This window comes from Hyperoodon ampullatus, assembly GCF_949752795.1.
Source record: "Hyperoodon ampullatus genome assembly, chromosome: 11".
In the NCBI taxonomy this organism is placed as follows: domain Eukaryota; kingdom Metazoa; phylum Chordata; class Mammalia; order Artiodactyla; family Ziphiidae; genus Hyperoodon; species Hyperoodon ampullatus.
This window is the reverse complement of record NC_136924.1, coordinates 19,598,120-19,622,012: the sequence shown is the minus strand read 5'-3', so window position 1 is coordinate 19,622,012 and position 23,893 is coordinate 19,598,120. Positions and strand designations below refer to the sequence as shown.

Below are 23,893 nucleotides of genomic sequence, written 5' to 3'. Positions count from 1 at the left end.
TGGGAAAGCCTAGTTTAGGTGTGAGCTTTCCACTGTATGTCCTGCCTTCTAAATGCAATCTCTGAAAACTTTGCTTCGGAGGGAAATCAACCAACCGCACCTTTTCTGGAAAGCGGGAAGAGGCCTGACGGGGGAGCTCCAGACCCGCGCGCTCCAGACCCGCGCGCTCCAGACCCGCGCATGCGCAAACCACCTCCGCGTGCCGCGCGTGCGTGGGAACCTTCTGCGGTCGGCTCCCTGCCGCTGAGTGGCTGCTTCCCCCCGGTGGGTTTTCCGCAGCGCGCCGGAGAGGCGGGGCCTGCGGGACGAAATGGAGTTGCTGCAGGTCCTGAAGCGCGGGCTGCAGCAGGTCAGCGGACACGGAGGCCTCCGCGGCTATCTACGGGTTTTCTTCAGGTAAGCGGCCAGAGCCATGCTTTTGGCCTCTGGGGCTGGACTTGCGCTGGCTGGTTTCTTGGAAAGTGCCCTGGGCTTGGAGAATCCGCAGCTTTTCTCAAGGACAGCCTTTGCCCGCTTCCCCTGGGCCAAAGTCTGTCTAGGGGTCTCCCGGAGACAGGACCAAAGCCGGCTCTAGAGACAGAGCCATGACGTGGAGGCGAGAGCATATGGGCTGCACCCCTGCTCTGCTTACTGGAGAGCAGTGAGCATTGCCAAACACTCACTGCGTGACCTTGGGAAAGTTTTTTTTTTTCCCTCCTTCGCTGGCCTTCACTTGCCTTCCCTGTACTGTAAGGAGTTGAGTGAAGTGATCACAGTGAAATACTTGAGCTTCCAGATTTCCTGAAGTTTTTTGCTAACTCCATTGCCTCATGGCCTAGGGATAGTAGATAAAAGTAGTCTTGTAATTTGGCGATATTGCATCTATCTATTTAGTGTACTTCAGGCACATCAGTTAGGTCAGTTTCTCTTTTCTTGTGCTGTAATGGTACTAGGACAACAAGAGCAGGGATTCTGGAGCTCTTACCTGAAAGCTGATTCTCTGACAATGAGTGGCCGTGAATCTGGGGATGAACGCTAGAAGTATACAACCAGTGACCATACCCAGCACCTCCTCATTTTTCTAGCTGGCACAGCTGTCTATGTTTGTGAAAGTTGGTATTCTCACTTTATGTGTGTGTTATAAATAAAGAATCTTCCTAAAATGTCTGTTTTCTTTTGGACATTCCCAGGGCAAATGATGTGAGGGTTGGCACATTAGTGGGGGAAGACAAATATGGAAACAAATACTACGAAGACAACAAGCAGTTTTTTGGTGAGTTCAGTATTTTTTGGTATAAATAATGGGAGTGAGATTGGGATTTGATTTGACTTTGTTTTCTTTAATGTACAAGGAACTTTTACAAAGTACTTGTAAAAGGATGAAGAACTCAATAGAAAAAAGAAAAAGATAATTCACAGGAAAAGAAAACTAAATGACCAACAAAGGCATGAAAACGTGCTCATCTTCACTTTTTTTAAAAAAAGAATACATTATTTAAAAAAATTTTTTATTTTTATTGAAATATAGTTGATTTACAATGTTGTGTTAGTTTCAGGTGTACAGCAAAGTGATTCACTTTTTTAATTCCTTTTTTAAATATTCTCTTCCATTATAGGTTATTACAACATATTGAGTATAGTTATCTATGCTATACAGTAGGTCCTTTTTGGTTATCTATCTTATATATAGTAGTGTGTATATTGTAATTACAGACTCCTGATTTATCCCTCTCATACTCACTTGTAATTACAGAAATGCAGCTCAAAAAACAGTGTTATCTTTTTTCACCTATCAAATTTTGAACTATTTGCCAATCTGATAAATTCCAGCTGGGGAAATGCCATAAGAATATATGGATTAATGCAGTCTTTTTGGAGGACAGTTGGTAAATTTTGTTAAAGTTTACATTGCACATATCTTTTGTCCCAACACTTCTAGGAATTCACCTCAAATATTCTTGCAAGACAAAGACATCCATTGCAGCATTGTTTTATTAGTAAATTCTGAAAGCCACATTAGTTGTGCATCAATTGGATAGTGATGAATTACACATTTTTTAGAATACTTTGTTGTATAGAAATATATCAAAGATATGTGTAACATGAAAACCTCTAGTTGCAGAACAATGTTTGATATCCTCACAGGGAGAAAATATATGCTTTTTAAAAAAATAAATTTATTTATTTTTGGCTGCTTTGGGTCTTCGTTGCTGCACTCGGGCTCTCTCTAGTTGTGGCGAGTGGGGGTTACTTTTCATTGCGGTGCACGGGCTTCTCATTGTGGTGGCTTCTCTTGTTGTGGAGCATGGACTCTAGGCATGTGGGCTTCAGTAGTTGTGGCACGTGGACTAAGTAGTTGTGACTCGCGGGCTCTAGAGCGCAGGCTCAGTAGTTGTGGTGCACGGGCTTAGTGGCTCTGCGGCATGTGGGATCTTCCCGGACCAGGGCTGGAAGCCGTGTCCCCTGCATTGGCAGGTGGATTCTTAACCTCTGTGCCACCAGGGAAGTCCCCCACACCATTCTTTTTAATAGCAACACTGTATTCCACTGTATGGAAGGACCATTATTTTATCAAAGTTTACTATTGGTAGACATTTACATTGCCTTCAAGTTTTTACTATTAGAGACAGTGCTGCAGTGAACTTGCTTGTAACTATGTCCACATTCACTTGTTTAAATATCCTAAAAATAAATTCCTATAAGTGGTATTGCTGAGTCTGAGTATGCACATTTAAAATTTATATATATATATATATATATATATATATATATATATATATATATATAAAATGAGATTGTTGAAGCCCAGGTCTGTCATTATGGCCTAACTCTATGAAACCTTTCCCAAGGTTTCCTCCATCTGCCTTCATATTCCCCTGCCTCATAAGATTATAGTTTACTTTTAGTTTCTTATTCTCAAGATTGGTTTCTCTAATAAAAGAAACAAATCCTGGCTGAAATCTTTTCAGTCTCTTTTATAGATAAGTTCATGTTTAAATAGTGTTAGTTGATATTTTTTTATTATATGTTTACCTAGGAAAACTCTGTAAATGCAGATTACATTTTGCTTATTGGCTTAAAATTCATTACAGGGATGAATTCCGTATTCCCTCTGTGGGGGTGAAGGCAATGAGGAAGAGATGGAAGGAATTAATGTGTATTATGTACTTACGTGCCCAATACTGAACTAGGTGTGTGTGTGTGATATTTAATTTTCATAGCAGCCTTAAGATGTAGGTATAATCATCCACTTTTTAAAAAAACTTTATTTATTTTATTTATTTATTTTTGGCTGCATTGGGTCTTCGTTGCTGTGTACAGGCTTTCTCTAGTTGTGGCGAATGAGGGCTACTCTTCGTTGCAGTGCGCAGGCTTCTCACTGCAGTGGCTTCTTTTTTTGCGGAGCACAGACTCTAGGTGCGTGGGCTTCAGTAGTTGTAGCACGTGGGCTCAGTAGTGGCATGCAGGCTTTAGAGCGCAGGCTCAGTAGTTGTGGCGCACGAGCTTAGGTGCTCCGCAACATGTGGGATCTTCCCTGACCAGGGCTTGAACCCATGTCCCATGCATTGGCAGGCGGATTCTCAACCACTGCGCCACCAGGGAAGCCCTAATCATCCATTTTTAATAGGTAAAGAGACTGAGTCTCATAAAACTTGCCTAATATACACTGATAATAAGTGACAGTCTTGTATAGTGCAGGGAACTCTACTCAGTACTCTGTAATGGCTTATATGGGAAAAGAACATAAAAAAGAGTGGATATATGTATAAGTGATTCACTTTGTTGTACACCTGAAACTAACACAACATTAAATCAACTATACCACAATAAAAATTAAAAAAAAAGTGACAGTCTTCATTAAAATCCAGGTCTTTGCCTAACAGTTTTGTAAATTGTGGTTATGCTCTCAACTATTTCACAGAAATTTTTTAAAGAATACAGCATACTGTTTTGATAACATGAGTTGTTCTACTTATCTAACCATCATATATAGTGTTTGCTTATTATGTAATAATCACTAATTTCCGAAAGGATCTCGTGGTTTGTTTAAAAATATTTATATGGAAACACATAATTCAAGTGTGATTGCTGTGAATACATTTCTCCTGCCCCAGTCTTAGGAGGAGCACTTTTTCTCCTGAATACCCAGAACAGCTGGAAACATAATCCCTCCCCTTCCCTCTCCGATACCCCCTTGTAGGGGGAGCTGGGGGAGAAGTAAGGGTTCTCCACTGTGAAAGGGCTGAGCCCTACCCACAGAGTGAGTCTCAGTCCCCATGCAGGGATTTTGCTGAGGCGGCCACTAGGTTGTTGATAAAAGCTTGCCATACACTTCCTGGAGTTTCCCTTCAGTAATACACCCAGGGCTCTAGTTCTCTAACATTTCTCTTATGTAAGAGCATATAAAAGTTTTTTCTTAACAAAAAAGGTTGTCTTCTTTGATGTTATGCAATTATAATTTTTTTAAAAGGTTGTTTTTATTTCCTCACATCTCTCTAAACTACATTTTGATCTTTCCATCCAGGCCGTCACCGCTGGGTTATATATACTACTGAAATGAACGGCAAAAACACATTCTGGGATGTGGATGGAAGCATGGTGCCCCCTGAATGGTGAGCTACGTCAACATTTTATTTTATTTCACTTGGCAATATTTGTTTCATTACACAAATATTTGTTGTATATCTATTCTTAAGTTATTCTTCAGTTAATTCTTAAGTTAACTTATTCTTAAGTTGATGTTGTTCTGAAAGCATCTGTCCCAATTGCGATGGCTGCATGACGAGTTACCCTAAAACTTAGTACCTTAAAACAACAATAAGTATTTATTTCATAGTTTTTGTGGGTCAGGAATTCAGACAAGCCACATCAGGGATGGCTTATCTCTGCTCCAGGATGTCTGAGGCTTCAAGTGGAAGACTCAAAGGCTGGATAGTAGAATCATCTTGTTACTGAATTACGTCCTATGGACCCTGATTTAGATGGACACAGCACAAGCTTTACTCAGTGGCCTAAGAATGGAGAAGTGGGAACTATGTTCACAGATCAACTTCTCGCCCAGGTGGCAAGAGGGATTTAATTTTATTGAGTAAAGACAAAAGGAGGAGGAGTGAGGCTAGTGATAGGGGGGCATATGCATTAGTCTACCGGGAAGGGCAGGGCTCCCCGCACCCTCAGGGTGTGGGGTGCCACTCCCTTTTGATCCTTTTTTGGTCTTTAATGTCTGGTCATGGCTGCCAGTAGGTGTGTCATATAATATGCTAATGTAGAAAAAATCAATGTATAATCAGACTCTGGGTCTGTCGGAGGTCAGATTCATTGGCTGGTCCCATCTGGTTCCATCTGGGTTATTGTTTGTAGCTTCCTTTCTTATCTCTGGACCCTTTAACTGAAGGATTTATATTCACTCCTGCTAGAGGCAGGGGTGAGGTGGAAGGGGGGTGGCAGGTTTTGAGCAAGGACACTTCTGCCAGAGGCGGGGGTTGGAGGGTTTGCGTAAAGACCTGGAGCAGCTCTGGCAGCAGTCTGAAGGTGTGTTCACTCAGTGTCTGGCAGTTGATGCTGGCTGTTTAGCTGGGGGCGTGGCTGGGGTGTTGGATTGGAACACCCTCCGGTAGCCTGAGCCTGCTCAGGCAAATGCTCTGAGACCAGGCAGAAGCCATGTGGCCTTATCTGACTTAGTCTTGGAAATCATCCAGTATTGAGTCTGCATTCCCTTGGTCAAGGCAATTAGAAAACTCTGCCCATGTTCAGCCAGAGAGGTTAAGACTATCTCTTGATGGAGAGGTGTCACCAATCATATTCTATGTTGGGATATATAATAGTGTGTCTGTCTTTGAGGGAAAACAGTGTGCTGTAGTCTCACCTGGCCATAGTGAAGAGAAAGGCTAAAAGAACTCTGGCTCTGATCTTATTTGGCAGTTTGACTTAAAGCATTAATTCCTTAACCTCTCTGGAGCTTGGATTTCTCATCTGTAAATTGAGAGCCCCCAAATTCCTTAGGTCTGTAAAAACTGTGATTTTTAATATGCCTATTCTGAAATGAAATTTTAAATGCTCTTACTTGAGTTACCAAATTTTTAATAAACTATTTCAAAGCAAGTATTTATATCTATTTCACAGGTTGTTGGTTGATACACATTTAAACTGTAGAGAGCCTTTCTAGTTGGTCTAGAAAATCTCACACAAAAAACTAAAAATAAGTATCAGGTTAGCTGTGATATTTTATTTTAGTTGAACTTGATCATCAGAAATAGTTTTGTGTTCTATTGAGTAGAAACTAGGATAATCTCAGAGTATTCACTTTCGTTCTGAAGGCTCAGGTAGAAACCCAGGCATGTGACCTAAGTGAGGGAAGTACAGGTGTGAGACAGCTGGGGGTATTGGGGACTGTACTGAACTGAAAAGCACGTACTCCATCAAAGGGGGCGGCAGCCTTGTTCACTCTCTCCAGTTCCATCAGGTAGGAATTCAGCCAAGGGTTCCTAGATATGATTTTTCAAGAGAAAGTGGAAATCTGTATTTCTTTGTGAGACTTCTTGTTTTTAAATGTTTATTTTAAAGATATTTGTCAGTTTAAATATAGCACTGTCCAATAGCACTTTCCGTGATGATGGAAATGTTCTATATCTGTGCTGTCCAATAGGGTAGCCACCAGCCCCACGTGGCCCAGAGCACTTTGAAATGTGGGTAATACAACTAAGGAAGTGAATTTATTTTATTTAAATTGAATAGGCTGGGCTTCCCTGGTGGCGCAGTGGTTAAGAATTCACCTGCCAATGCAGGGGACATGGGTTCAAGCCCTGGTCCGGGCAGATACCACGTACTGCAGAGCAGCTAAGCCCGTACACCACAGCTACTGAGCCTGCGATCTAGAGCCCCCGAGCCACAACTACTTAGCCCGCGTGCCACAACTACTGAAGCCCGCGTGCCTAGAGCCTGTGCTCTGCAGTAAGAGAAGCCACCGCAATGAGAAGCACGCGCACCGCAACGAAGAGTAGCCCCTGCTCGCTGCAACTAGAGAAAGCCCACGCACAGCAACGAAGACCCAACACAGCCAAAAATAAATAAAGTAATTAATTAATTAATTAATTAAATCTATAAAAAATTAAATTAAAAGGATAAATTGAATAGGCTACTTGATTGGACAGAATAATTTTTTAAAATAGTATGTGAGCTAAGCAAAATATGTTTGTAAGATTTTGCCTACCTCTGGTCCACTACTTGGACTAATTAGAAGCATTTACTCATGTCGGTGATGTAGTTTGAAGACCACAATATTGGATTCTGTCTTTAATAAAACTCATTGGCTCTTAACATGAGAAAGCGGCACTGATGTTACATTTGAGGCTGGATTTTTGTGCTCTTTTTAATGGGAAATAATAACCTATGGTCTGTTAAAATCTGAGGAGCTGTGATTTTAGGTTTGGAGCTGTCTGCCTTCTCGAAGGGGCATTCTGTATATACGTTGGCACTGTTTGAGACCAAGATCTCAAAGTGGAGTGTTGGCTTTAGGAGGCGAGGTATCCTGCTAGTTTTCATTTGTTTGGTTGTTTTGGGGGAGGGGTTGGTCCTAAGAGTGTGTGGAAGGCCTGTGGGCTGTCATGTTCAGATTGATGGCCGTCTCCTTCAAAGCACCTATCTAGATTGGGGGCTGGGGGAGGGAAAATTATGCGGGCTGAAACACATTTTAAATTATTAAATAGTTAAAAATCTGAAATGATAAAAATACTATGCAGCCAAGCAAGTCCTTTTATATATAAGATCTGAGATCACATAAAAAAAGAAGCTGAAAGCTGTAGAAGATAACATCACCTGCTGGGGTGATGCCTGAGGGCAGCTGAGGATACAAAGCTGAGTTTCTTTGTGGAGTGGAGCCTCCTAAGGTCTGAGTACTTTGATGACCCTTGCTTGTAAGGGAAGCTTAAAGGCTTGTGATGAGTCTTTGTAGGGAGAAGTGGTTCGGATAAGCTCAACTGTTTGTTTCTCAGAACCCCCTTTGCTGAGTGAGTGCAATACATTGTAGAATTCTAACCTTACCTTTGATTTGATCCATGAATACATCTGAAGTTGGGTTGATTTATCTTTTATTAGAGAGCCAGGTATTATCTTACATATAGAGTAATGAATTACAAATACAATTTGTCATCTTTATTCATTTACATAATTATTGTGTACCTACCAGGTGCCAAGAACTATTTTGGGCACTGGGGATACAACAGTGAGTAAAACAAAGTCCTTGCTCTCATGAAGGGAAGCAGAAAAACAAATGTGTTATATATTTTAGGCAACAGCAAATGCAAGGAATTCATAAAGGGATAAAGAGCAGTGGCCCTCTCTTGTAGGGGAGGTGGCTGTTTTATACAGGCGTTAGGGAAGGCTTCTTTGAGGGCGTGACATTTGAAGAGGGGAGGAGTGGGGGGTGGGGGATGAAGAGCTCCAGGCAGCAGAAACCACTGGTGCAAAAGTCCTGTGTGTTTGAGATGTATTGCTTGTATTCATAGGACAGCAATATGGCCAGTTTGGCTGGAATGGAATGAGTGAGGGGAAGATGTCAGGAAATGAGGTGGGAGAAATAGCTAGGGCTTTCAAGAGCTACATCTACATGTAGAGCTTGTAAACCATGGGTAGATCCCTTGGCTTTTTTTCTAAAGTTCTCTGGAAGTCATTGGAAGGTTAGGTAGGATGTGATCTGTTTTACAATTTTTTAAAAATTGGGGAAAATCCCAAACTTTTTGAAAAGTTACAAGTATTTGAATCATTTCAGAGCTGTGAAAATGATGTCATATCATGGCTGAATACTATAGAGTGTAATTCCTACAGCCAAGGACATTCTTCTACATAACCACAGTATAACCATCGAAGTTAGGAAATGAACAGTGATACACCACTGCTGTCTAATCGTCAGACCCTCTTCAAGTTTCATCAGTTGTCCCAGCAGTGTCTTTATAGCAAGGGAATCTGGTCATGCATTTTATGTGGACCTCATTTCTCTCTAGCTTCTTTCACCCTGGTTTGGTTCCTCAGCTTTTCCTTGATTTGTATGATCTTAACACTTTGGAAAATTACAGGCCAGTTGTGTTGTAGAATGTCCCTCGGTATAGATTTGCAGTGTTTCCTCATGACTAGATGGAGGCTATGCATCTTTGGCAGGAATGTCACAGAAGCAGTGTCAGATTCTTCTTGCTGCATTCTATTAAATGGCATCTAGTTTTGATTTGTCTCATTACTGAAAATTTCTATCACTTGATTAGGGTGTGTGTGCCAGATTTCTCCATTCTAAAGTTACTCATTTTCCCTTTACAATTAATTGGCATTTTGTGGGGAGATACTTTGAGGTTATGCAACTACCCAGTTACTCGTCAAACTTTATTTATATCAATATGAACTGTCATTTTAATCAATGTGTTGTAATCCATTACTATAATTCGTTATTTTATTGCTCAAATTGAACTCAGTTTGACCAGTGGGAACCTGTTCAGTCTGCATTTGGGGTCCTTTTGAAATATCCCCCTCATTCTTGGAGCACTTTCTTGCTTTCTGACAAAAGGTGTTCCAGGTTCATCTTATATTTTCCCTGCCCCACCCATGAAAACAGCCATTTCTCTGAGGAGCCCTGTGTTTGTTTTATTTTCTGACTTGCTATTTTTCAGTAGAGAATAGTATTTAGAAACTAATATCTGAGTACAAGGTACGCTCATTGCTGTTGGGGCATCTCAGTGGACAAGCTCAGATGGCTGTAATGATTGTGTGTGTGTGTGTACATTTCGATTTCTATATCTCTCTTTTTCACATTATATATTGAAAACCATACGTTGACAGCAATGCCACTGAATCCAGTCCAACACTGCAGGTTATGTTCTAGTTTCCTCCCTTTCTGTATATGTATCTGTTTCTCTTTTATTTAACAGAGTTACTTATTTGATGAATTCCACTGTAGGTAACCAAGTTCCCATTGCTGCCTTCCCACCTCCCCACCACTGGCCTCCCTTCTTAGCTCACTTTGCCTCCAGCACCCCACATCACCTTGCCACACCCCTCCCCCCATGTGGCTGCCCTCCTCTCCCCATTCAGGCTCTGTCACCTTACTGGGCTGGTGCCACACACCTCATCTCTGCCCCCCATGCCAAGCAAAGACAGATGCCTACCTTGATTGGCCCCACCTAATGGCTCTTGGACTCTGATTTAAATGTTTAAAGCATCTCTGTGATTGCTGTGAATAGAGGAAGGGAGCCTTGTGGAAGTAGGCTGATTACTTAGGGAACTATTTATGTAGTTGTCTGGGCCAGCTCCATCCAGAGATGATGGAAGTTGGATAAGGTGTCAGTAATGTAGGTTGTGAGATTTGGAATTGTTTCAGTTGTCTACTACTGTGTAACAGATTTTTAAATTTTAGTTTAAAACAATAAACATTATCTCACCATTTCTGTGGGTAAGGAATTTGAGTATAGCTTAGCTGGATGCCTCTGGCTTAGAATCTCACAAGGCTACAAAGATATCATCTGGGGCTGCAGTCATCTCGAGGTTTGAATTTGGAAGGATCCACTGCCAAACTCATTCACATGTCTGCAGACAGACCTCAGAAAACTTGCTTCCGAGAACACTCATGTGGGCCTCTCCACAAGGCCACCTCATGACATGACAGCTGGCTTTCCCAGAGTTACAATCTGAGTGAATGACAGAGAGCACCCCAGATGGAAGCCACAGTCTTTTTTTTTTTTTTTTTATGCGGTACGCGGGCCTCTCACTGCTGCGGCCTCTCCCGCCGCGGAGCACAGGCTCTGGATGCGCAGGCCCAGCGGCCATGGCTCACGGGCCCAGCCGCTCCGCGGCATGTGGGATCCTCCCGGACCGGGGCACGAACCCGCATCCCCTGCATTGGCAGGCGGACTCTCAACCACTGCGCCACCAGGGAAGCCCACCACAGTCTTTTTAAACCTAATCTCAGAAGCGACATCCCACGCTGCTGCTGTATTCTGTTTGTTAGAAGTGAGTCAGTAAGTCTAGCCCATACTCGAGAGGGGATTACACAAGGGTGTGAACACCAGGAGGATGTGGTCATTGGAGGCCATCTTAGAGGCTGCCTACCACAGAGACATATTTTGAAGTAAGATGGACTCAATAGGATTTGCTGACGGTTTGGATTTTGAGAGAAGAGCGTAACTTCAGTGTTTTTGGCCTGAACTATTTGTGGCACATTTACTGAGAAGAGGAAGAGCAGGCAGGATGGGGGAAGCAGAATGGAAGGGGTAATCAAGAGTTCTCTCCGAGACGCCTGTTAGACAACCAAGTGAACATGGTGCGTAGACAGTTGAAAACACTAGTCCAGGGGTCAGAATAGAGGTTGGTGTTAGAGATAGGCCTTGAAATGAGATTTCACCTAGTGTAGTATGCAGTTTTCGTAAATCATTGGTAAAAGGTTTGAGAGAATCTGATCTTCAGTTAAATGTTACCCTGGAAACCAGATGAGATTGTATCAATCATATTGCTGGATAAAACTGATTCCTGACTGGTAAACTGCATCTAGATTGAGAGGCTTTATAAATGCCTGATGCGTTAGCTATGTTTGGGCTTCCCTGTCTTGCTGCTCTTAGAACTAGCTTGTCCCTTGTGGCAATGGCAGTCCTGAAGCCATGCCCATGGAGTTGTTGTTAGTAGAGATGTCAGCTTTTGTGGACATGAAGCTTTTAAGTCAGGGCAGCTCCTGCACCTGCCTGATGTGGCTCTCATCTCCCTTGAGCCTGTGCTGTGTCATCTAGGGAGTCAAAGAAAATAGCTCCTGGATGGCTAGGTGGGCTGTCACCTGCATGAACTACTGCAAAGTCTCCCAGTGAGAGGAACACCTGATGCTTCCCAGCTGGCAAGCTGTGGTTCCTGTCCTCTGTCCTTCTGAGTTTTCTGGTGCCCAGTGTGGCCTATGATGGTCTTTGAGTCTGTTCAGTAGCTAGCTACATAGTCTCACCTGGGGAAGGCTTTCTCTTCAGAGCCATCAGTGTTTTTGGTAGAACCAGGGACTATCTTTAATGAACTTCTGTGGCTCACGTAACGTTCCCTGATCTTGTGGGAACATTAGAAATCTTGTGGGTTTGTCTGTTTTGTCTCAAGGCTTTCATTTTCTTTGAATGTGTCAGCAGTCGGTAAGGCTGTTAGGTCTACCAATAGATAAACAAAAAGTATTCATGGTGGTGCAAGTGTCTGGGATGGGCAGGGGAGCTACACAAACCTTGAAAATTAAAAATTAAAAAAAATTATTGCCTAGAACCTAGCACAGCACCCAGCTTACATATAGTTCATTCCATTAAATGAATATTTATTGAGCACCCCACTATGTGTCAGGCATTCATGCGTTTACATATTCATAGTAGTGAACAAAATATATGATCCTCTCTTGGAGTTTATAGTCACTTTAATGAATACTAGCTGGTAGACTAATACTATACTATAACTTAGTGTCTGTTATTTTTCTTTGTTACAGTCCCTTCCTTCATTTATGGGGTCAGCAATGAGATTTTAATTTCTTCTTATTTAACTTGATTGAATAGAATACTCAAAGTATTTCAGTAGATACAAGTACTGTTTTATACCACTTTTGATTGCCCTTAATTTTACCTTTAAGTTAGCTAATTGCTACCATCTATACAGTAATGCTCAATAATCTTTATTTTCATTTTTATGGTAGTAAACCAAGTAAGTAATCAGTATCTACATGAAATTTGACAAGATAAAATGTTGTTGAATACCGGTAGAAAGGTAGAAGGTTTGGGCTATTTTTTTTTATTTTTATTTTTATTTTTATTTTTTTATTTTTTTTTTAATTTTTTTTTTTTGCGTTACGTGGGCCTCTCACTGCTGTGGCCTCTCCCCTTGCGGAGCGCAGGCTCCGGACGCGCAGGCTCAGCGGCCATGGCTCACGGGCCCAGCCGCTCCGCGGCATGTGGGATCCTCCCGGACCGGGGCACAAACCCGTGTCCCCTGCATCGGCAGGCGGACTCTCAACCACTGCGCCACCAGGGAAGCCCTGGGCTATTTTTTGCATAATAGTATAAAATTACTGTTTTCACCTACATCAGGAGAAACAAAGTTTTGGGTGTTTGTTTGTTTGTTTGTTTGTTTGTTTTTTTGCGGTGCGCGGGCCTCTCACTGCGTGGCCTCTGTTGCGGAGCACAGGCTCCGGACGCGCAGGCTCAGCGGCCATGGCTCATGGGACCAGCCGCTCCGCGGCATGTGGGATCTTCCCGGACCGGGGCACGAACCCGTGTCCCCTGCATCGGCAGACGGACTCTCAACCACTGCACCACCAGGGAAGCCCGAAACAAAGTTTTTTGTGTGTGTGGTTTGAAGTATTGGAACTCTGAAATCCTTTGAACAAAGTTAAAAAAGAAAAAACCATGGCTTGCCTGGATTTTTCTTTACTGTGTATGTACTTTTTTCCCACTTGGTGGCACCTTCTGTTCATTTTAAGTAATATGTCTTTCCTTCCTCCATGTAGTGCACTAGTCTCTCCTCATATATTAATTTTTCTTATTAAAATTAATGTTTAAATCACTCAAGTAATACATAAGTACTTTTTAAAAAAAATTACAGCATATGTTAAAAAGTTTTTGCTTTTTTTTTAACAGAACTTAATTTTGCCCTTGAAGATTTTTCCAGTGCCATGGTGACATTGATAACGGTTTTTCTCTTGTAGGGTTAATTTATCTAGGATACTTAACATCATTGTGGTCAGCTTTTTTTCAGTTGACAATATGTTCTAGAAGCCTTGTAGAGGAGTAAGGTGGCAGATGAGGAGGATTACTTGGAGGTGACAGAGAAGAATCAAAGATGGTTCTTAGGTTTGGGGCTTGAGAGGTTGGGTAGATGGTGGTACCATTCATTCAGATGGGAAGACTGGGAGAAGGGTAGGTTGTGAGGGTGGAGGGTAGGAATCAGAAGCTTCTTTTTTGGATGTACTAAGTTTGAGATACCTGTCGGAAATCCAAATGAACGGTTGTGTTAAGTAAACAGCAGGATAGATAAATCTGGAGCTTAGGACAGAGGTCAAGCCAGCAAAGAAGAATAGTAGCTATTAGCAAAGTAAGAAGGAAGGCAAGAGAGGTTAGCATTTCAATAAACATGGGAAGTCTAACTGTATTGATGTTTGCTGAGAGGTTAAGTAAGATAAGGACAGAGAAGTGTCCACATGGGTTTGGCAATATGAACTTCATCGAATCTAAATGGAATCTGTTCTTGAAAAAAATGTGGAGAGATCAGAAAAGCTTAAAAGAATCTGTCAGGGGGCAGGGATAATCCATATACACCCCTAAGAGGCAACCACTGTCAACATTCGGCATATTGCCTTTAGTCCTTTTAAATAAATTTTTGTGTAGCTGTTGTGTTCATAATCAGTCACTTTTATTTTCTGTTTCTTCTGTAGATAATATAAGCAATCTTCCATGCTATTAAAACAGTCCTTATAATCATCATTAAAATATTTTTTCTGATTATAAAAATGTACAATTGTTACAGAAAACTTGGAAAATCCAGAGAAATACAAGGTACAAACAAAAATAAACTCTAATTCCTTGGCCAAGAAATAAGCACTGTTAACATTTTGTTCACCGATTCAACAAATACCTGAGTGTCTGCTTTTGAGTAGAGAAGGAATGTTTTTAAAGGTTCACAGTGTGGAAAACAGGTTGTAGTTTATTGGTCACACCTTCTTTAGAAGACGGTTTGTGATTAGCAATAACTATATGTAGATATATGTGTGTATACATACATATTTCTTTATTATACACAATAGTTTGTTTCTCTTCCCCCTCCCCTCACGTAATATATCACAGATGTTTTCCCCATTTCACTTAATATTCTACTTGTCAGTTTGAGTGTTTTACTATCTTAGGGGCTTTGTATATAGACAGGATTAATGGCAGTTTGGGTTTAAAATGAATATTTACTATAGCTGCCAATTTTAAAACATAGTTGCTCTTAAGCTTTGAGGTTCTATTTATAAATAGGATAACAAGATTAGTAAATTGAATATTTTTGCAGAAAGATAAAGAACAGTCATATTCTCTTGTTCTTTGGTGAATGTTTGATAAACTTTAATGGAAAGGATTAAATTCTCCTAAAGAGTTATCTCCATTTGCAAGTTTAGTTAATTACATCCCTGTAAGCATTTTAGGGCACATCTATAAATGTAATATATTTGATTTTTTAAATATCTTCAAATGCCCAGTGTAGGTAAATTAATGAGCCTATCAAGCAAAATGTCCCTAAGCCCTTAAATGACTCTTGTTTATGCAAGCCAAAAATTTAAGGGTCCTCCTCAACTCTTTCTCTAGTAACCAGCCTATCAGCATGTTCTTTCTGCTTTACTTTCTGAATATATCCCATGCCTGATATACCTATGGCTGTTACCCCAGGCCAAACCACAGTAATCTCTTGCCTGGACTTCTACAACTGCCCAACTGGTTTGCTTACATTCTTACAATACACCAGTATTCCCAACATACTAAGTGATTAGGGTGATTATTTTAAAATGTAACTCGGATCACATCAGACCTCTGCTCAGAACTCTCCACTGGCTTTCCATCCTGGTGAGAGTTAAAATTCCAACTCCTTACATGGTCTGCAAGGAATTGGAATATGATCCTGGCCCTTCCAGGTCTGCGTATACTGCCCTGTTCACTGCCCTGCTAACTTTCGACTTACTAGCCACATTGGTCTGCTGGCTTTTCCTCGAGCGGTGAGCACACTCCCACCTCAGTCACTTTGCACTAGCTATTTCCCCAGGTGTGGCATGGCTCATGCTCCTCAGACTGCCTAGCTAAAAGAGCCCTGTCCTTCTCTCACACTGTGTCCCCTTCCCCTGCTCTCGTTTTTTCCTTGGTAGCACTTATCTCTGCCTGGCATTTTATTGCATAGTATTTAATTTATTGTTTCTCCAACTACCATACTTCTTGATGGTAAGAACTTTGTTCACTGTTGTGTTGCTAATGCCTAAACCAGTGTCTAGCACATGGTAGTTGCTCAGTAAATATTTGTTGAATAAAAGGAGACATACTGTTTTACTTGAAACAACTGTTATTTTGCTTTTGGGATACAGTAATTTTATTTGCTTCTGGTAGCTGATCCAAAAATGGTATGTCTTATCACTTCTTTTATAGCTTTTGTATGAATTTGAAGCTCATATTTACCTCTAAATTCCTCTCTAACTTCAACCTGTCCTTTTTAGTACCTTGTCCCACTGAATTGTATCTTATAGTCTTTTAAAATATTATTTTCCTAAATAAATGGCCATCTCTCAATGCCAGAGAATATTGTCTTTTTCCTCTTGATGTATCTGCTTAATCTATCCTTTTTCAGGTAGTAGGTGTTGTGTAAAATACTCTGAACTGAATTAAAATGAGTGTTATTCAGTACAATGTGTTGCAAGCTTCTTTTCAAAATAGATCCTTCCTAATGTTTAGTTTCTGCTCCGGAAAATCAGAATATAAGAGGCTATGTTCTAAGAAACTATAAACTGCATGTTTAAGTAGATATTCCTGTGTTACAGAATGTTACTTTATAACCTTTCTCTGTTAAAATGTGCTAATTATAAGCAGAAGACAAGATTGTTTTGATTTTTAAAATTCAGCCTTTGTTTAACACATTTCATTTACTATTCAGTGCTTCTGGTTCTAACATTTTACAAAGATGAGTTGTTGGAAAATTTTATACCTGGAGTGTGGAAATAAACTATGTATTACTTTTGGTGAACAAGGCACTACTCTTGATTCCAATTTCCAGAATAAATCTGTATTGTGTTCACAGGTTAGCAATGTATTGGGTTGGCCAAAAAGTTCGTTTGGGTTTTTCCATAAGATGTTATATATATAATATATGCTAGAGATAGTCATGTAGAAAATTTTGAGGTTTCTGGATTTAAAAAAAAACAGTTTGAACCTTTTCTATGTAACTGTAGTGAATGACGTTCGTGCGGTAGAATTGACGTAGGAAAAATTTCCATTAAGGTAGACTGAGAGAAGCAGTCTATCTGCTACTAAAACCTTTAGTACTTTAAAGAGAGTGATTTTTTTTTTTAAGTGATGGCTTAAAGTGGGATGAAATGAGGTTAGAAGTAGAAGAACCTACTTACAGTTTCAAATAAATGACAGATGAATTGAGCAGGATTTTAAAACCATCTCTAGTTGTTTTGAATTAGAAGGACTTTTCTTTCTAATAGCTTTGTTTTATCTTACAAAGTAGTACATGTTTATTACAGAAAATTCAGAAAATAACAAAACAAATAAAAGTAACCTATTATCCTACCACACCAAGATAAACTACTGTTAATATTTTGATATATATTCTTTCCATCTCCTCTTTTCCTATGCATATGTATCCCTTGTTTTTGTTTTTAATGTAAGTGGGTTACTTTTTGAAGAAGTATCCCAGTTTTGAATCCTAGCATCACTATCATGGGCAAGTTATTTAGACTCTCGGTGTTCTAGTTTCCTCATTTATTAAATTGAGATAATAACATCTGTCTCATAGAGTTAAGAATTCAATGAGTTAGTATTTGTAAAGTGTTTAGAACAGTGCCCATGACTTATAAATGCTATTTAGTATCATTAAGTAAATTAAGTAAATAACCTGCTTTTTAAGCTTAACGTATGGTGAGCATTTTCTCAAGTCATAAAATATTCTCTGTAACATAATATTTAATGAGGCTTTAATGTTCTGTCATGTGGATGTGCCCTGAGTTATTTAAGTATTCCCTATATTATTCTTGGTTTTGTTCTCTCCATGTTTTCACTGTTATATATAAAACTTAGGTCAGCATCCTTGTCTGTAAGCATGTTCCCACACATTCTTATTTCCTTATGGCAGATTCCTACAAGTAAAATTACTGCATCCAGAAGTGTACATGTTTTATAAGTGTTTGGTATGTACTGCCAAATTGCCTTCAATTTATATTCTCAGGGTAAATACATTCAGCTGTATATGAGTTTGATTTCTCTGTAACTTCACAAATACTGGGTATTATTATTATTTGTTAAAATCTTTGCCAGTTTAGCAAGTAAAAAGTTATATCTTGTTTTCATTTATATTTCCTTGATTAAACTTCTTTTTTGTTGTTTGCCATTTTTACTTTTTCTTTTTATGACTTATCTTTTAACATCTTTTATCTATTTTTCTATTGGATGTTTGACTTTTTCTTTCTGATTTGTAATGATAGATGAACTACTTTTCTGTATGTTACAAATATTTCCCCGTTTCTTTTATTTTTTAATCTTGTTTTCAGAGTTTTAGTACATAAACACTTCAATTTTTATGTAGTAAAATTACCATTTTCTTATTTATGGCTTTGGCCTTTGATATTAAGCTTAGAAATGGTCCTTCATATTCTATAAATATCAATATATCTTATGAATATAAATATTCACACATTTGTATCAGTGCACTATTAATCTATCTGCAATCTATCCTGATATATGGCTGGGGAAACCTAATAATTTTTTTCAACAAAATTAATTATCCTAGAATAATTTGTTGAGAAATGTTTACTTTCCCCAATGATTTGAAATGCCAAACTTACCTTATATATCCTTTAGTCTGGGGGACTTTTTTCTGTTTTATTATTGTACTTTTGTACCAAAATCTTGGTACAAAATTTTTGTGCCAATTTTTATACCATTCTAATGTTTGTGACTTTAATGTCTGGTAATACTGGCCTTCCTGATTGTTGTGAGTTTTCAGAATGTTCTTAAGATAGACTTGCAGCTGATCCTTAGAATTATAATTGTCAAACCCTATTGAGATTTTGATTCAGATTGCATTTAATTAAAAAGAATAATTACTGAGCTAACAAAGTTTGAGTTGGCTATCTTGTAGTGGACTGTCTTTGGTTTTTATTGCATTAAGTGTATCAGTCTTATCCTGTGGTTAGATGGATCTCAAGATTTTGACAGATACTTAAGTGCTATTGTAATCCCAACCAGTTTTCATCTATTAATTGTAATTAAGACCCTGATCAAAATGTTCTCTTCAGCCATTGGGAAACTGTGTTCAAGCCTCAGTGTGTAACATACATGCTGTGGGACCTTGGGAAAGTCATTTCAATTCTGTTTCCACAATTTTAAAATATGAAATACTTAGTATTAAATAAGTGACTCAGTGATATGCATGAGAATGTTTCGTAAACTAAAGTGGGATGGAGTAATAATAGTTTTAGTATAATGAATATTTTTACCTCAAAAAACAATCTGGAGCGGGTTTTTTTTTTAGTCTATTTTTTGAAAAATTGAAAAATCTTTAGTATTTCTTGGCTCAGTAATGTTAAGTGAAAACATCTGAAACATGAACATAGGAGCCAGCCTTGATTCCCAAAATTAATAATGTGTATTATCCAAGGAAAAGATTCAAAACTGCCTATATTTTTGTTGTTGTTGGTTGTTATTTGTTAATATTTTATTTCTGGAAATTTTCTGAAAGGGAAAATTAAACTTTTATCTTTGTTATTAATATCCATCTTAAAGACTGTTTTCATTTGCAGTGATTTTTTATTCTTAACATTTTTATTTATTTATTTATTTATTTATTTTTGGCTGTGTTAGGTCTTCATTGCTGCGCGCGGGCTTTCTCTAGTTGTGGTGAGCGGGGGGGCTGCTCTTCATCGTAGTGCGTGGGCTTCTCATTGTCGTGGCTTCTCTTGTTGCAGAGCACGGGCTCTAGGTGCACGGGCTTCAGTAGTTGTGGCATGCAGGCTCAGTAGTTGTGGCTCGTGGGCTCTAGAGCGCAGGCTCAGTAGTTGTGGCGTATGGGCTTAGTGGCTCCGCGGCATGTGGGATCTTCCTGAACCAGGGATCCTACCCATGTCCCCTGCATTGGCAGGCGGATTCTTAACCACTGCACCACCAGGGAAGTCCCTACAGTGATTTTTTTAAATCTATTTTATATGGTATATATTTTTATTTCTTAAATTTCCTATTAGGCTGTTTAATTCTTTCTTCACAAATAAATCCCTCCATTTTGTACTTTGAATGGCTAACAACCTCAAACTTAAGTGAAGTAGTATATTTTCAAAGAAGGGGAAAGTGTTCTTTTCCTCTTCCTTTCCACACTTTTTCCTCATACACAACTGAGGATTGGATCAGCCACTTATGGGATTTATTTCCATTTGAGTTGTGTTGTATTTGTGATTTAATATTTTTGTTATTAAAGATATTTTGAGGGCTTCCCTGGTGGCGCAGTGGTTGAGAATCTGCCTGCTGATTCAGGGGACACGGGTTCGAGCCCTGGTCTGGGAGGATCCCACATGCCGTGGAGCAACTAGGCCCGTGAGCCACAACTACTGAGCCTGCGCATCTGGAGCTTGTGCTCCGCAACAAGAGAGGCCGCGACAGTGAGAGGCCTGCGCACTGCGATGAAGAGTGGCCCCCGCTTGCCACAACTAGAGAAAGCCCTCGCACAGAAACAAAGACCCAACACAGCAAAAATAAATAAATTAATTAATAAACTCCTACCCCCAACATCTTCTTTAAAAAAAAAAAAAAAAAATTCAAGCCTTCTCTCTTAAAAAAAAAAAAAAAAAAAAAAGATATTTTGAGGACTTCCCTGGTGGTGCAGTGGTTAAGAATCTGCCTGCCAATGCAGGGCACACGGGTTCGAGCCCTGGTCCGGGAAGATCCCACATGCCGCAGAACAAGTAGGCCCATGTGCCACAACTACTGAGCCTGCACTCTAGAGCCCGTGAGCCACAACTACTGAAGCCTGCATGCCACAGCTACTGAAGCCCACGTGCCTAGAGCCCGTGCTCCTCAACAAGAGAAGCCACTGCAATGAGAAGCCCTCATACTGCAACAAATACCCAACGCAGCCAAAAATAAATAAATTAAGTTTAAAAAAAAGGATATTTTGACACACTTGAATATATTTGAGTACTGAGTTTTTTCCAAAGTGTAATCTATTTTCATTATATTTATCTCTTTTGTATTTATAACTTTTTGCCTTTCCGCCAGTCTCCTTATTTGTAGTCTCGCTGACTTTATCATCAAGTTTAAGTAATTTTATATTTTGTCCTGTAAGATAATAACAGTGATATAAAATTGAAGTGGGTCTGATGCCAGCTCAACACAGTTTTCTAGACAATACTCTCAGTCCGTTAGCATCTTTAATTAATTGGAAGAAAAATTACCCAGATGAAAACCTGTTTTGCAAAAACTCTAGTGTGGAAATCTAAAAGGTATTATTTCTTTAGGCTTTATTTAATAATATAACAGAAGGGTTATATTAGCCTAGCATACTATAAACATTTTCTTATTTTATAGTTTCTTATTCTAACATAATGAGAATAAATAGCTGTTTAGTCATTCCCTGACTCCAGCCAGTAGCCTTACTGGATGACTATTTTCAGATTTTATGTGTTGGTGGTAAAAAATTTCTTTTAGTTTTCTTTCTTTCTTTCTTTCTTTCTTTCTTTTTTTTTTTTTGGTCATGCTATGCAGCTTGCAGGATCTTAGTTCCCCAACCAGGTATTGAACCCAGGCAATGAAAGCACTGAATCCTAACCACTGGGCCACCAGAGAATTTCCCCTCTTAGTTTTCTTGAACATTTTCTATTTCTCCATGAGCTCTCAGTTAAGTAACTAAATAGGCATATAAAAGCTTTGGACTGTGGTTCCTTAAATATTTTAACTTTCAGGAGTCTCGATGGCAATTATTTGAATAAAAATCTTCTTTAGTTGCTTAAGCTGACTCAGATGGCAAAAGTTAAATATTTCTGCTGTGCCTTAACTTACACAAAGCCCCTTGATAAATAAGAGCCTTGGTTTTGACAGCTAATCCCGCCTTCGAGGAGCTCGTGGAGCCTGTCTCGCCACCACTGTCTCACTAGGTTTCAGAGCTCATGTTAGTAGTTGTTTATTGGTCCAGTTTCCTTTGGAGGATGTAAGAGAGAAACCAGCCCAGTGTGTACAGACTTCTTCATTCTTTATTGTGTTAGCTGATCATGATATAATTATCTTTAGACACAAATATAGCAGCAGTAAAAATATTTTATCTCTATTCTCATAGGTCTTAGCCAATTACCTAGCTATATCTATCAATTACTGTTAGCAAATATTCTTAAACTTACATAGCATCATAAATTTTTCTCATTAGCTTTAGTCCTAGTTATTTTACTGAAACTTCCTCCACTTGACCCTTCCTCTGTAGCTGGGCAGTCCTCCACCCACCCCCCTTTTTTTTTTCTTGGAGCTGCAATTCTGTGCCTGTCACCTCATTCCCTTTTCCCATAGGGTCATCTTTGTCTTGTGAGCTCTGAGTCTTGTTATGAATTCTCTCTCCCCTTCCTTTCCCATATAAATTCAGCTTGGCTTTCTGCTCACTTCTACTCTTTGTCCCTTGGACTTTGATTCTGTCTCTTCTCTGTTTTTAGAGAGACAGTTCTCTATACTCCAAGGAGATGCCTAGCTTTCTTCTTTAGGCCAGATTTCTGGCACCTCCAAGCAAACATCTTTTGATGAACACTTGAAGCTGAAACACTCATGAACTTTGGGCTGTGATTTAATAATTTTATTATAACAAACTGTGTGTCCTCCAGTGTTCGGACTTAAGCTTGGATTTAAGATGCATGCAGAGACCCTCTTCTTCAGCAGGAGCCTCATAGGTTTCAAACTAGAGCTTCATGAACCAGAGCATCCTGAGCATACTGAAACTCCGGAATCAGCCTCTAGCATCTAATAGTAATACTGTACGTCATCAGTTCTAAAATACATTTTTATACGTAAAATTAGGATACATGTTATAATCAATAGTGTCACAGTTTAGTTAGCAGCATTTTTTCTTTCTTAGAGAGACATAAAATAATGGTGTATCTTAAAATTGATGGTGTCCTAGATTTGATGAAATACAATAATTATAACAGCAATAGCTAACATTTGTTGAGTACCTACTATGCACAAGAATTTTTCTAGGTGCTTTATGTGTATTGTCTCATTTAATCCTTGCACCATTCTTAGTAAGAATGTTCAGATGAAAAAACCCAGGCATAGAAAAGTTGAGCTAGTTAGTGATGGAGCTGAGATTTGAGCTCAAGCAACACAGTAGCTCGAGAACTGCTCTCTTAACCCTCCTCCCACTACACTATGCTGCCTCTTCATAACTGTCTTTTTTTCCCTCTTTAAGGCATCGTTGGCTTCACTCTATGACTGATGATCCTCCAACAACAAAACCACCTACTGCTCGTAAATTCATTTGGACAAACCATAAATTCAACGTGAGTGGCACTCCACAACAATACGTACCTTATTCCACCACTAGAAAGAAGATTCAGGAGTGGGTCCCACCTTCAACACCTTACAAGTAAAGACAACGAAAAACAATTTACATGTAAAATATGGGGCTTTTCCTGTAATTGTACTTCTGCTTACTGTTAACTTGATTAAAGTTATTTGATTAAGCAGTGTCTGTTGTGCTTTTTTGCCCTTAACTTTGTCATTTGTCACCTGCAAAATAGAAGCTCACAAACATGGGAAATTGAAGTAGACTTCTGTTGGGCTGACTACGTCATTTACATTTCCCTCTTGCCTGCGTGGTTGTGTCTGTGCTTCAGCCCTGCTGCACTGCCACAGCTGATTGATAGGGGAAGACCTAATGCTGAGCTGAGCCAAACAGATTTTCCCATGGGAATTTGAAACTTGAACGGAGAGACAGAGGGGCTGAGACATGGGAGTTGGATGACTTTTATGGTAGCACCGCAAGGAGAAGTTTATCAGAGGTGTCCCATTTCCTGAGTTTTGGTTCTTTGATAGTGTATTTGGATCTGTGAACTATCCCAGGATCCATCTATTCTAATATATTTTAATTTAAGCTAAGTAAGTTTTCTTTTTTTTTTTTTTTTGCTTGCAAACAAAAGAGCTTTAACTAATGTCCAGATTGGTTCCAAAGA

At 39.5% G+C, this 23,893-nt stretch overlaps 1 protein-coding gene across 1 annotated transcript; it reads left to right on the top strand.

Moving 5' to 3' along the window:
- The first annotated feature begins 291 nt into the window (after window positions 1-291).
- NDUFA12 (NADH:ubiquinone oxidoreductase subunit A12) lies at window positions 292-23,404 on the top strand. Its single transcript, XM_079715981.1, has 4 exons — window positions 292-396; window positions 1,170-1,252; window positions 4,505-4,592; window positions 23,131-23,404. The coding sequence occupies exons 1-4, from the start codon at window positions 311-313 to the stop codon at window positions 23,309-23,311; spliced, it is 438 nt and encodes a 145-aa protein (XP_079572107.1). The 5' UTR covers window positions 292-310; the 3' UTR covers window positions 23,312-23,404.
- Window positions 23,405-23,893: the final 489 nt, after the last annotated feature.